Consider the following 13,379-nt stretch of genomic DNA (forward strand, 5'->3'; position numbering starts at 1 on the left):
GGATACCCAAATTGATTTAAATTGAGTTGTGCTTTAGTCACTAATACTTCCTTAGAGTGAGAGACATGTAGAATTTATATGTGGATGCAGTTCAACGTCTTATAAGTTGTTTTTAAGAAATCAGTTGTTAAAATGACGTTTTATATATCATTTCAAAGATTTTAAGCAAGTCAAATTGTTTCCGAGTTATACATAAATTGAATATCAACATGTCAAATTGAATTGTGTATCATATGCAGTATCACCACGATACCCCACCATCACCCATGTAACCCAGGTCCGAGGGATGAAATAGGTCGAGAGTTGATACCGCATGCGATACCGATGTTGAAATATCATATTCATTAAATATTTAAAGTACACTTCAAGTGCAGGGGGAATGCACCCAGTATAGGTTTGGGGTGGAAGAGTGCGCGATATAGAATAAACGATGATAGATTTAAACAATCACTAATAATGCATTACAAAAAACATATATTTTGATCTTAATATGTGCTATACACAGAATATATCATATCCTAATCTGTGTCACATGCTGTATCAAACCTTATGGCATTATTAAATTTTATCGATGCTTCAAGTGTATTCCAAGTTGAGGGGTGATAGGATGGGCAAAATATCACACGCCATATCGAGCTACCAATATCAGTTAGAGCGCTTTTGGGTCATGACTGAGGCTGATTTTTGTCGATGGTGATACCGCATGTTATACAGATATTGTTATGCATTTAACGCGTTATCAACTATTTGAACAGGAAAGTATTAGTGCGATGTATTTTTTCATATTATCTTTTTTTATGTTTAATGATCACAAGGATGTTTCTTATTGTGTATGAAATTATCATTCTTTGGTTTGATTTTAATGCTCAAGTAAACTTGTGGATCAATTTGAATCTTTTTTATTAAATTTCGATTAAACTGTGTATTTGTGCTTTTTGATTGATTCTTTTATCTTTCTTTCATATCATTACTCCTGTGATGTACATGACCTTCACAGGTATAAACGTCATCTATTATATCTCGGTAGTCATCTTCTTATTTTTTGCATCCCTCACCTGAATTTTATCCTCTAACTGCAGGTTGCCTTTTGTTGGACTATTTACAATCCGTTTCCCAATTTGGCCACACAGTCATTATGTATATCTATCGCAGCAAATTAAACAATGCTGTATTCCATTAGCCGAGACAGTCAATAAATAAGCGGATACAGATACTAAATTAAAAAAAACGAATAAGAACACGATGGTTTTTTCCAGAAATATCTACAACAGACTATAAACCAATAAAACATCGACATTACTTATATAAATGTCTGTAGGAATAGAAAAAAATTCTACGTAATTTACGTTTTGACTGTAAGCATAAGGACTACTTTTATCTCCTGAGACTTCGTCCTTCATTTTATATAATTAGAATGTTAAGTTATTGTGATATACACATTTTATATAACGATCATGCTTATGTATACATTAAGAAGACAAAAGGTTTTGTTTGTTTGTTGGGGTTAACGTCCGAGCAGTAATATTTCAGCTATATTCAGACGATGAACATGAAATTGATGATAAAATGAACATGAAATGATGATAAAATGAAAAAGGGATCGGACACAAGGACAATGTGGTCGACAAATTTTGACTGCCACTGAAAATAGGGAGAGGTGGGTAGGGTCGGGCAATTTAGTCTCCTGTGGCGGAGCCCTATGGTTCCTACTCCGGGAGAATACCCCAGTAGGGTTTTTAACGTGCGAGGAACGTGGCATCTTTCGCAACACGATGCACCACTATGGTTTGCGGTCAGGTTTTCCGTATTATAGCCTGACAACCCCAGCATGTAACACGCCAGGGATACCCCATACCACATCCCAGTTGCTCTGTGGGCAGAGCGCCCTAGCCCCCGACTAAGGTTCTGAGCACTATTTAGTCGCCTTTTACGACAAGCTTAGCGCCGCTGCAGGCCTATTCTTTTAACACCCGGACCTGCACGGGCAAGAAGAAGATGTGACCTTCTTGGGTGTGAAGTGCAATAAAGTCAATGAACTAGGTAAACCATAACATTTACGCAAGCTGATAATATCAGTTAGCTTGATTTAACATATTTTATTTTGTAAAAAAAACGTTAACAAAATTGCTGAACTGTCGGGGAAAGTACATACATTTATTCTATATAATCTGAACCGTGAATAATAAGTAAACCTAATAAAAGCGACTTATATTATCATTTAAAGTAATTTTGACCCTTGACCCTTCGAATCGAACACCTGTCTTCAAAAACTAATTTTAAAGTCGAAAAGCAGTTTGTTCAAGACATGTTCATCTATGAAAACTATCAACAAACACGATGACTTTTCATTCCGTATTTTCAATTTTTCTTTTCATCTGTGGAAGCATCCCTTAAGAACCTTTGTATATGACAACTCATATGTAATGCCAGAGCTACATCACTACAGAAGTTTTGTGGTCGTCATCGATCAATCATGAACTTGTGAATCATTACAGTATATTTATTTGCATCATGAAAATTGATTTGTTCATCGTGTTATAGTTTTCCTTTCCTCTTTCGTCCTAGACTTGACTTGTATGTATTATTTTGGTTATTTATGTTCTTTGTTGTTTGAGTCTGTTTACCATTTCTGGTCTTTGTCCCTGGATTACATTCCTTAGAATCATGGTTTCCTCAAATTTTTGAATAAAGCCAACATTAATTATATTGAATGTCCGTTTCTGGATCGTAGAATTCATATGAATATTTAAACATTTAATACTAAAACTGTCGAAAAATTGGATGACTTTTCATTCCATGTTGTTAACTATCCGTTTTTGATGATGACGTCCCATTATCACAGTCATATGGTGTTTACATATCACAATTGGTTCGATTTGCTCGTATTTGTAACAATGTTTTGGGTTTAACGAAATCAATCTTTATATACCTGAGAAATTACAATATCAACGTTTTCGATATCACAAACTCATAGAAAATACATGCACGAAATTTTTCAGCCGATACAAGAAATTCTCAAATACGGGTGTACATGTACTAGTAGTTATAACTATTAATATGTGCGGGTATCTCCCACAGTATATTGTAAAGTAATATTCTGCACAAAGCACTGAAATTTCAATCAAAAAATCCTAATCAGTTGACTTAGCCTTTCATTTTTTTAATGGATCTAGTTATGATATTGTCGACAGATGAATAAAAATGGCATATTTTGTATTAATATTATTTCGCTCATAGGGTCTTTATCTATAAAAGCAGTTTTTGGCATGAAACAGGTTGTGCCCTTATTGTATGAATAATTATGTACCCCGCATTGGAAGAATGGGAATAACTATTTTATAGAATGATGGTATAACTTTGTGTAGGTTAAAACTGATCTGCAGATAGTTAACTGTTAGTAGTCAGATTTAAATCAAGAGGGCTTGTAATCACACCAAAGTACTTTAGCCCACTGTATTGTTTGCGCCTGTCCCAAGTCAAAAGTTTCTGACCTATTTCTACCCATATCCATTCTCGCTATTTTAAAAAAATGTAAATGTCCTTGATGGTTAAAACATTATGTATAAATATATACATGTACCAGTTTCATTTAAATGCGCAATTCAATGTTTATGTTTATTCAGAGACACTGCTTTTAAAATGATGAACTAAACATTTCAATTTTAATTTTTTTACAGTACTCACGTGTTTGCTGTTTTTCAACGTCTTAATTATTTAGCTCTTTTTAGATTCATTGACATATTTTGCAACGAAAACAGGATTTTTTGTTTAAGCAGCTAAACAGAAGATGGACACAGAAACCTTTGACGTCATAATTGTAGGTGGCGGCATTATAGGGACATACACAGCTTACCGACTTATACTTGAAAACCGAAAAGTTCTTTTGATAGATCAGGTATTTATCAATTATGGACTTTACAACACAAGACGGGTATGTGACGTGTATTTTATATACACACATAAATATGATCATGACTAGTTATAATTTTTGCTAAGAATCAGGTTAAAAATAAAAATAGACTAACAAACTTTCAAATGGTACATTTACACATGTTACGTTCCAATATTATTGTATTGATATTGATATTTGCAATAATTGCGTGTCTGTCTATAAAAACAAGATGGGAAATTTTTATTAGAAAAAATACAAATTGACAGAAAGAAATTATTACAGTGAGATGCATCGTATGTTTAAATTTTAAATAAATAATGCATTGTTTAACCAAAGACATGTTTAAATTCAGGTCGCCTCTGTAAATTATATTTTGCAGTCGAAAAATGAATTTACCTTGACAGATTGAGATTTATTTTACTATCCTGAGTTTTCCAGAGACCAGGATTTCTAGAAAACAAAAGCAAACAAGACTGTGAATCTGTAATGACTCTGAGACTATATCATACTCCACGCCACATACTTTATGTGCCTCTCCCAAGCCCGGAACCTGTAGTCCAGTGGGTGTTGGTCTTTATTATGAATTTCAGGTTTTTTTTTCTATAGATTATGTCGATTTTAGTCTTTTATAAGTTGTTTCTTTTCCTTCATCTTGGGGGCTTTGATAGCTTGTTTAATGGTATGCACATAACTGAAGAACATGTGGTGACTTGTAAAAAATAAATTGCTTGGCTTTTGGCGGATGACTGTCTCATTGGCCTTCTATTTTTACATAAATTATATGATAAAACGTGATATTAAATAACTGTAAAATATTGATACAGTCAAACCTGTCAAAATAAAACCTCTGTAATTTTTAATGCTTTGTTCGCATTCAGCATGTGTTCAATTTTCACAAGATCAAATATTTTAAGTACAGTTCTGACAAAAAACCAGACAAAGGCATACAATAGATTATTCTGGATTTCTTAATCCCAATCCTTCTGTAGGCCACATAGAAACTGTATAGGAGATATATAAGTGCAAATAAAAGTAGGCCACTGGAAAAATCAAAACTTAAAATTTGGTAATTTTCTACTACAGAAAAAGTACGGGAAAATTTACAGCCAGATTTGTTTTACACTATAACTAGTGAAATAATAGGAGATCCCTAATATTTGTAACTGGAAATCCATCAGTAGGCCTCATAGAAACAGTATTCAAAAACAAAAGTAAAATGAAAATTACCCACTGGAGATATCACCACTTACATTTTACTTATGTTCTAATGCAGAAATTAAAATACAGGAAAACTTCTCTTCTGAATTTTTACACTATAACCAGTCAAAGATATTTCACGATAAGTAGCAGATCCAACATAAACATAGGGAGGGTTGTTTGTAAGAACTAACAAAGGCATTTATAAAGTTACATTGATTTTCTTAATAGATGATGAATCCCCCCGTGCCTCGTATTGAGGCAAGAACCATACTTGAGAACTATTCTGTTTAATAATCAAGCAAAATATGTATAAGGTGAGGCAGATTAAGAAACAACACATTTGTATGGTCTTATGCAAGTATTTATACTTCATGACCTTCTGAAACAACCATCAAAGTGATTGTAAAGTTTACCTTTTTAAGATATTGATAGGTCAAATTCAGTTCAAATGAACTATGAAAAAAAAATGTTAGAACATTTTCAAGCATTATTTCCCTTTACAAGAAATCAAACATATCTATGATATAGATGCTTCATGATAAATTGAAATAGTTTTTAGTTGTTTTCTAGATGAGGCAAAAAAGACCAAATTAAGAAAAAAATGACGTGCCAACCATTGTCTAATGTTTTACTCAGATGGTACTTTTGAGTTGTATGTAGGGACTTTGTCTTTTCCTATATGTTTCCTGTTTCCTATATATCAGGAGCGTTCGTTTATTTTTGTACTTTGTTTATTTTATTGATTTAACTGTTATTTTATATATTTTTTTGCTATTATTAATTTTTATAATTTCACTAATTTTATTTTCTATTTTTTCTGTCCTGATTATATATCAATATGATTATTTTTCGTCGTTCATCTATCGTGCGTTTAAACGCACAATATGAGCGTTTGTCTATCTTGCGTTTAAGCGCACGCTAGGAGCGTTCGTTTATTGTGCGTTTAAACGCACGATAGGATCGTTTGTTTAAACGCACGATAGAAGAGTTTGTTTATCGTGTATTTGGTAAGCGTTTAGCGTGCGTTTGGTTATCTTGCGTGCGGGAAACCTAAACGTCTCAAGGAGTGTAAAAAGCTTTGTGTTGTACTCGCTTTGTTTAATGTTTTCTTCAGTTTTCTTGTTCGAATGGGAGCTCTAGTGGCCGAAGCCGAGGTGTACAAAGATCAACATTGTTAGATCCTTCAGATTGCTTGGAAAAGATGATAATTTTTTCGCTCATGCAATGGAATGACCTTGATGAAAAGTATCCACAAAAGTTTATGAGGTAGTAAGGTTTTTGCTTAACTCGAATAAAACCATACACATAATCTTGTAATCATCTTAATTGGACTGCTTCTGCCAATCATATGTCATTGTTTGTACTAAACACGCATGAGTAGTTACCTCCCTGATACAAATATTATCATATGTCATGTGTAATATACACTGAAACCACAAAATTTAATTTTTCCTTATATTTACTAGTATATATTTTACTATGTTATGAACAAAAAAGTTGATATTTTTGGGCAATATTCATACAAAATGCAACAGTATGAAAGGCGGAAGTCAAGGTGAGAGCGGCAACGTTAGGGAAACAAAACAAGAAACAACATATACTAATTTAATTCCACAGGGGTAACACGGTTTCTGATTGGTTAAAAAAATCGTTTATCAACTCATAGACTATTCAGGATTTGATTTTTGGTTTATACAGGTTTTATGGTATATAATTCGAGATTCATTTAGCAGTTCATTTAGAGAAGGTAAAATAATAACTGCGCTAATATTATACATTTCAATTTTTAGACCGACGAACTTGCTTTATGTCGGAAGAAAAGATGAGTCATTTGTGAAACAAGCGAATCAAGAGGACCCAGATGATGAGAAAAGAAACAGAGGAGACAATTTTAAACTATTCAGTAGGAGTGACATTCGTGAACATTATCCAGACCTAAACATTCCGGAAGATTACGTCGGTTTGCTAGACGCAGACTCCAAAACGTTATTTGCCGACGATATAATTAAACATCTAATGGTATTTGTTTCCTTTTATTTATGAATAATCAAAAGTGATGTTCAATTTTAAGTGCCTGATTCTTACAGGGACTGCCATTTAAAAGTGGAAACTTGCTTTCTATATATAGTATCAAATTGATACTGGGAAGATATTGTAAGCAAAGAAGGATCTGAAAACTTCCTAACGATGTTAGAACTGTCAAATTTGCGAAGCAAAATTTTTGGTCGTTCCCTTCGCGGGACTCAAACTCGCACCGCTCTGACATCTATGGCAACACCGCCTGCATAGATTAATCTAGGTCTGTAACTTAGTACACGATGTATGGTAGTACGGGACAGTTCATCTAGAAGTTCTGATTTTTGTGGTTTTGGGAACTTGAATTTTATACACTTAATTAAGTGTCAGTCTTTGTCAGAATCTGGCAGAGTCTGTGAAACATAGTATGAAAAAAAACGTCATTATGATATTGTAGTTTTACTATTTGCACGATCAGAATCATAGAAAAAGAAAACAAATCATATCATGTTGGTGCATTGTGTTATAATTTCATTCAAATGCATTGAAAATGCATATTTTAAGGGCAGATAACTTCAAAAACCTCATTTGTTTTTCTAGTATTCTTTTGAAAATTTCTGAACGAATCTAGTGATGCAGATCAAATAATGGTTTTTTTTTCCAAATAAAAGAAGCATTCTTGAATGAAATCATATTTTCAGATCGATGGAGTTTTGATATGCTTGTTTCTGATTTTTCCCATTTTTTCTTGAACTTTAGTCAATCTCAGTGACATTAATGACAATTTTATTTCTTGTCGTTTTTCTTTTCTAAAAGATCAGGTTCGATCCGATTAAGCTCTATATTCCTAATTATAAAACATTCATTGCTTTGTGTAATTGTTTGATTTAGTGTGATTTTTTTCTCTGGGTAGGATGAGTTTTTAAGAAGTGGCGGAAAACGTGTGACAACAAAAGTGGAAAATATCATATCATGCGGGAATGTTACAGTTCATACTGCCATGGGCGTACTCCACTCAAAGAAGGTTTTACTTGCAACAGGGCCATGGTCAAATGACTTTTTAACTGCATTAGGACTTTCTGTTCAGATTAAGGTATGTGGTTAAACAATTGTGGCCAAACAATGCTGTCAGAATTCGTTTTTGATATTTTAATTTCTTCAAAGTTTGAAATAATCTTTTTTTTTTCAGATTACGATTAATCTTCATGGTTTATTTTCTTAAAACATATCAATTCATCTCTGAAGAACGAAATTTTTGATACATCAAATTTTCTCATTTTATACATCAGTCATATAACTAAATTAGAGTTTAACACTTTAAGATGTTAAGTAGTAGTCTTTGTAAGAATCATGCAAATTCTGTAAAATGTGATACATCTAAAAAAAAAAAAAAGGCTACATATTTTTATTTTTGTAATTAAGTTGCTTTATAGATCTATATGATGAAATATATAATCATTTATTCCAATCTGTCTGCTTTTAGGAGATAATCCACATTGAAAATACAACAGTTTCTATTGTATTTAACTGTCATTTACAGAGTTATCTCCATTAGTTATGAATTCTACAGTACATTCTATATAATATTTATCTCCTGAGAGCATATACTATGTTTACTATAACAATTTAAACAAAATATCAAGAATAAAAATATGTAGGCTTTCCAAACATGAATCATATTTTGCATGATTCTTAGGTGGAGTGCTACTGAACTCTTTAAGATGTTAATTAAAATAGTAGTGAAAGGAGAAAGCACAATTATATAACTAATAAATTGCAGGAAGTCGTAAAAAAAAAAGACAACTTAAAAATAAAATCAGTTAAAAAATAAAATCAGTTCGACAAATGGTAATTTCAATAAAGGTGTTTATAGAAAAGCAGAGGACGCTTACCCTAACGGTGCACCTGGTCCATGCTCCCAGTTTTTAGTGGAGTCCGAGTTACTCATTTACTTTTGTTACTTTGTATGTATGATTTTAGTAACTTATGTTCTTTGTTGTGTATGTCTGTTTTCCATGTCTGGTCTTTGTCCCTGGAATACATTCTTTTGATTACCGCTATAACCTTGGTTCCCTTGATTACTCGGTCAACCATACTATTCATAATTTTCCAATGAAAACGGAAAACCAGGTTTTATATTGTGATATTCCTACTGCGTCCATTAGAACTGATTAGAATGATAAAATTGCAAAACAAACGGGAAAAAATTACAACCGGATAAAATTGGTTAAATTAGTATCAAAACAGTAATGTGTCAGTTTTTGTACTGTTTTTGTCGTTATTCGTAGAGTTTGATGTCAATCAAGCTGGAAGACAAACTTTTTAGTCTTTCCGAAAAATTGAGGATTATTGAAATTGTTTTCATTATATTTTTGACATCTTTTGTCGTTTGTCGCCGATTAGTGGATGATATTATTAAAAAAAATAATTTTTATCTATTGTTTATTTTATAGACAAAACACATCAGACAAGTATATTATAAACTGAAGTCTCCTGATATTCCCACACAATTTCCGACCGTAGTTGAATATAGAAATGGTAAAGTTAATTGGTCGAATATTACTACAGAGTACGGGCCATGCTTAAAGGTTAGAATACACGTAATTTCTTTTAACTATATAAATGAACATTCTAATATTTATTAAATAGTTATCTTATTCCAATATATATATCAGTATATTCATTCAGGTAACATACGTTCATAAATATACCAACATTGCTTGGATATCTTATTTCAACAAACATTTATAACATGAACTAGTAGATAAGCAATGTTCGTAGAGTGCATGGTTCTCGCATACTTTTCTCGCATCACGACAAAATGCGATTCTCGAAACCTTTCGAATTTTGTACGTGTTTCCATGAACTTTTCGAAAACTAAATTACCGCAAAACTATCGTGGTTATACAGCATTTACGGCGATGTTCAACTTGTAAAAATATTTAAGGAATGTAAATAATATCTGCATATATTATACTGTATAAAGAACTTTGGTTCGGATTACGCAGAAATCGAGCCAAAGTTCTATACACAAGATAATAGTATTCAGATATTAGATATATTCCTCATTATTTAAAATGTTTGCAAAACTCTAATGATAAATTTGCTATCTATTACTGCCACTTGACATGGTGAAAAATCCGGTTAAAAGTGGTGTGGTTTAACGTTCATGACATCAGCTGAGTGGAACAATTGTATCCAAAGTAAAAGAAAAAACGTCGGCATCTTTTCAAATAGTAAAAATGGGTATACTAAATTATTCATTAATACCAATATTATCTCTAATTCATTTTTTTTAAGATTTTACTGAGTGGTGATTATGATGTTAACCCAACAGATATAAATATGATAAGAAACATTGAATTAACAGAGAGTATTGATTCGTATGCAAAACAGAGATTTAAGAATTTGGAAGATACCCCTGTTTCCATTGAGAACTGTATTTATTCGGTAATTGTATATTTACACACACAACAAAGAAACATGAAATAACCAAAACAATATAACAAAGTAACAGTAAATGAACAATTCGGACTCCACTTAAAACTGGGATTATGAATCAGGTACACCGATAGGGTGAATCAGGTACACCGATAGGGTAAATATAAATACAACAAAACAAGCTTTAATAGCAAACGGTTGCAAAACTCAAAACCACATTCCTTAAACATATCAATATGACACTCATATTTTAGTTTGTCAGGATATCAATTAAATTTTTCTGCTATTTCTTCCGCAACTTACATTCTATGTGACAACCATTTATTCGCGGCAATGTGGTTTCACCATTGTCTTCCTTCTCATGAAAGAGAATATAAACCACTCGAGAAAACTATAGGATAAACAGTATAAAGTAAAATGTGTCTAGGGAGAGTCATCAAGAATCAACCAGAAACAAAGATATATATGTACTTCAAGGATAAAACGATACCGAGAGAATTGAAACACACAAAATAAGAAATTGATAAAGCAAAACTAACACTTACAAATTAACAAAAGTTAATGTGAAATCCGAACTGCACCAAGAGTTCAGAACACATGCACCGATAGGGCAAGACCTATCAGCCTATCGGAGAAAACAACGAGACAATTCGGTCTCAAATCAAAAAAGAATCGTAATAATTGGGTTCACTGATCAATCAATGGAGTTATAAAATATACATTACGGTTGATATTAAATAAGAAGTGTGTTACTCCTTAGAAGTTGTCTACGTAAAAACCTAGGGAAACATGTGGATACTTAATCATTTTTTAAACTGTACTATCAACGTTTTCTATTTCTAGATTATCAGGAGCTGTGTTATTTGTTTTATAAGCCATTAGTTACCTTTAACACTAAAATTTTATGAGGTTCAATCAGTTTAAGAACTTTTTTCAGCTTACACCCGATTTAAAACCATTGATTGGGATTCATCCACAATACAAAAACATCGTAGTTGGCGTTGGAATGTGCGGTAAGATTTTTTTTACCTGTAGCATTTATATTGTACATCTGTTATAAATGTGAATAGTAAACACACCCATACCCTCCTAAACATTTAAGTAGCAGTCTGTGTGAGGATCATGCAAATTCTGTAATATGTGATACATCCCCAAAATGGCTGCACATTTTCATTTATCTCATTAAGTTGCTTTATAGGTCTATACAATGAAATGTATAATTATTAGTTCTAATCTATCTGTTCTATTTCTATTTATTTCAGTGTAATTTACAGAGTTATCACCCTGAAGTTTTAAATCTATGGTGTGTTGTATATAATTTGTTATCTCTTATTTACAAAGGTTCGATGAGGAGCCACATGTGATTCTCTGTTTACTTAAGCATTTTAAACAAAATAAAGATATGTAGCCTTTCCAACTATGTAACACATTTTGCATGATTCTTAGCTGGAGTGCTTTTTATCTAACGATGCTAAATCAAGATTAAGATGGCGACATTTTTGAATATTTATAATAATTCGATATTATGTGGCTAATTATACATATACATTCATTTCAGGATATGGCTTTGGGAACTCTCCAGCAATTAGCATCGTTCTATGCGATTTGTTATGTGACAGGAGTCCTCGGTTTAAAATAGACGAATTCGCTTTAAACAGATTTTTGTAACTGTTGCTCCGAATAACTTCGTTTAGGTCTTTTTGACCTTTGAAAGAAACAAATTTGTATTTTAGTATGATTTATTCTTGATTATTTATGTAACAATTCACAGGTTGTTTTCCTTTTTTCATTGTTATAGCGTAATTATCGCCTTAGAAAATTTATTATAAGATAAGCATATATTACAAGCATTGGTATATAAGATATTGAAAACTGCATTTTTATCATGGGATGGAAACAATGATAATGCTCATACCCACTTACTGCTACATAGGGCCAACGTTGGGCCAACGCTGTCTTGCCAACGCCAACTCATAACCAACGAACTTATCACCAGCCAACGTTGGAACAAAAATTGGATTTAAATTGATTTGTATGTTTTTTTTTCACATGGACTTTGTCATTTATCATGTCGTAACTACGATGTTACAAAATTACAGAATTACCAAACCTGATCAAATCAAGATATTTATCTGTTTTGTTTATTCCATAGAAAGCGTTTAGAAGCAGAAGTGTGTCGTTTGTCTTGACTTTTGCATTAGTTACAAAATAAAGAAAACTCTTAACCTGGAATCAAAAATAAGCTTAAATACATTGATTGGCTGTTTGTTACCTATATATTCGTGCGTTTTACCAGTCCATCCTCTTTCCCATGCAGTTTATATCTCTCCCTACCGGTGCGCCTGGTCCGCGCTCACAGTTTTTACTGGAGTCCGAGTTGCTCATTTAGTTTTGTTACTTTGTATGTATTATATACGTTACTTTATGTTCTTTGTTGTGTTTGTCTGTTTTCCGTGTCTGGTCTTTGTCCCTGAATTGCATTCATTTGATTTCCACTGAGTCTTGGTTCCCTTGATTACTCTTTAACAACTCATTCGATTGCTAGAAATGATAACATTTGCATCGATTTCCTTTACAGACAAAATATACTTGGTAATGTTAATGTTTATTGTAGAATGATGTCTTCGTTCTGATAGTAATAAAGCCTCACTTCCCAATTTAGTGTTTGCAATAATCAGGCAAAATTGGAAATAAAATCAGAAACATGCATGTGAAAACCCCACCGATCTGACAATCAAATATCAATCAAGGACGTCTTTTTCTACTTGAAAAGACCATTATTTAATCACTGCATCACTGGCTTTGCATAGAACTTTTTCAATAGAATCTT

General features: G+C 32.4%; 1 protein-coding gene across 3 annotated transcripts; it reads left to right on the forward strand.

Annotated features, from left to right (window-relative positions):
* Positions 1 to 3,685: 3,685 nt before the first annotated feature.
* Positions 3,686 to 13,178, forward strand: LOC148602044 (peroxisomal sarcosine oxidase-like). Of its 3 annotated transcripts, none has more exons than XM_088556456.1 (8): positions 3,686 to 3,931; positions 6,207 to 6,358; positions 6,883 to 7,111; positions 8,022 to 8,201; positions 9,562 to 9,696; positions 10,409 to 10,558; positions 11,487 to 11,562; positions 12,108 to 13,175. In XM_088556456.1, exons 1-8 carry the CDS (start codon positions 3,788 to 3,790, stop codon positions 12,215 to 12,217), a joined length of 1,176 nt encoding a protein of 391 aa, XP_088412582.1. In that variant the 5' UTR covers positions 3,686 to 3,787; the 3' UTR covers positions 12,218 to 13,175. The 3 variants fall into 3 exon arrangements, with proteins under 3 accessions (XP_088412582.1, XP_088412583.1, XP_088412584.1); XM_088556457.1 differs by having other exon boundaries at positions 3,686 to 3,895; positions 12,108 to 13,174; XM_088556458.1 differs by lacking the exon at positions 10,409 to 10,558 and having other exon boundaries at positions 12,108 to 13,178.
* The last annotated feature ends 201 nt before the right edge of the window (positions 13,179 to 13,379 follow it).

Source organism: Perna viridis, chromosome 12 (genome assembly GCF_037379345.1).
Source record: "Perna viridis isolate PV_CMFRI_1.1 ecotype Kerala chromosome 12, ASM3737934v1, whole genome shotgun sequence".
In the NCBI taxonomy this organism is placed as follows: Eukaryota; Metazoa; Mollusca; class Bivalvia; order Mytilida; family Mytilidae; genus Perna; species Perna viridis.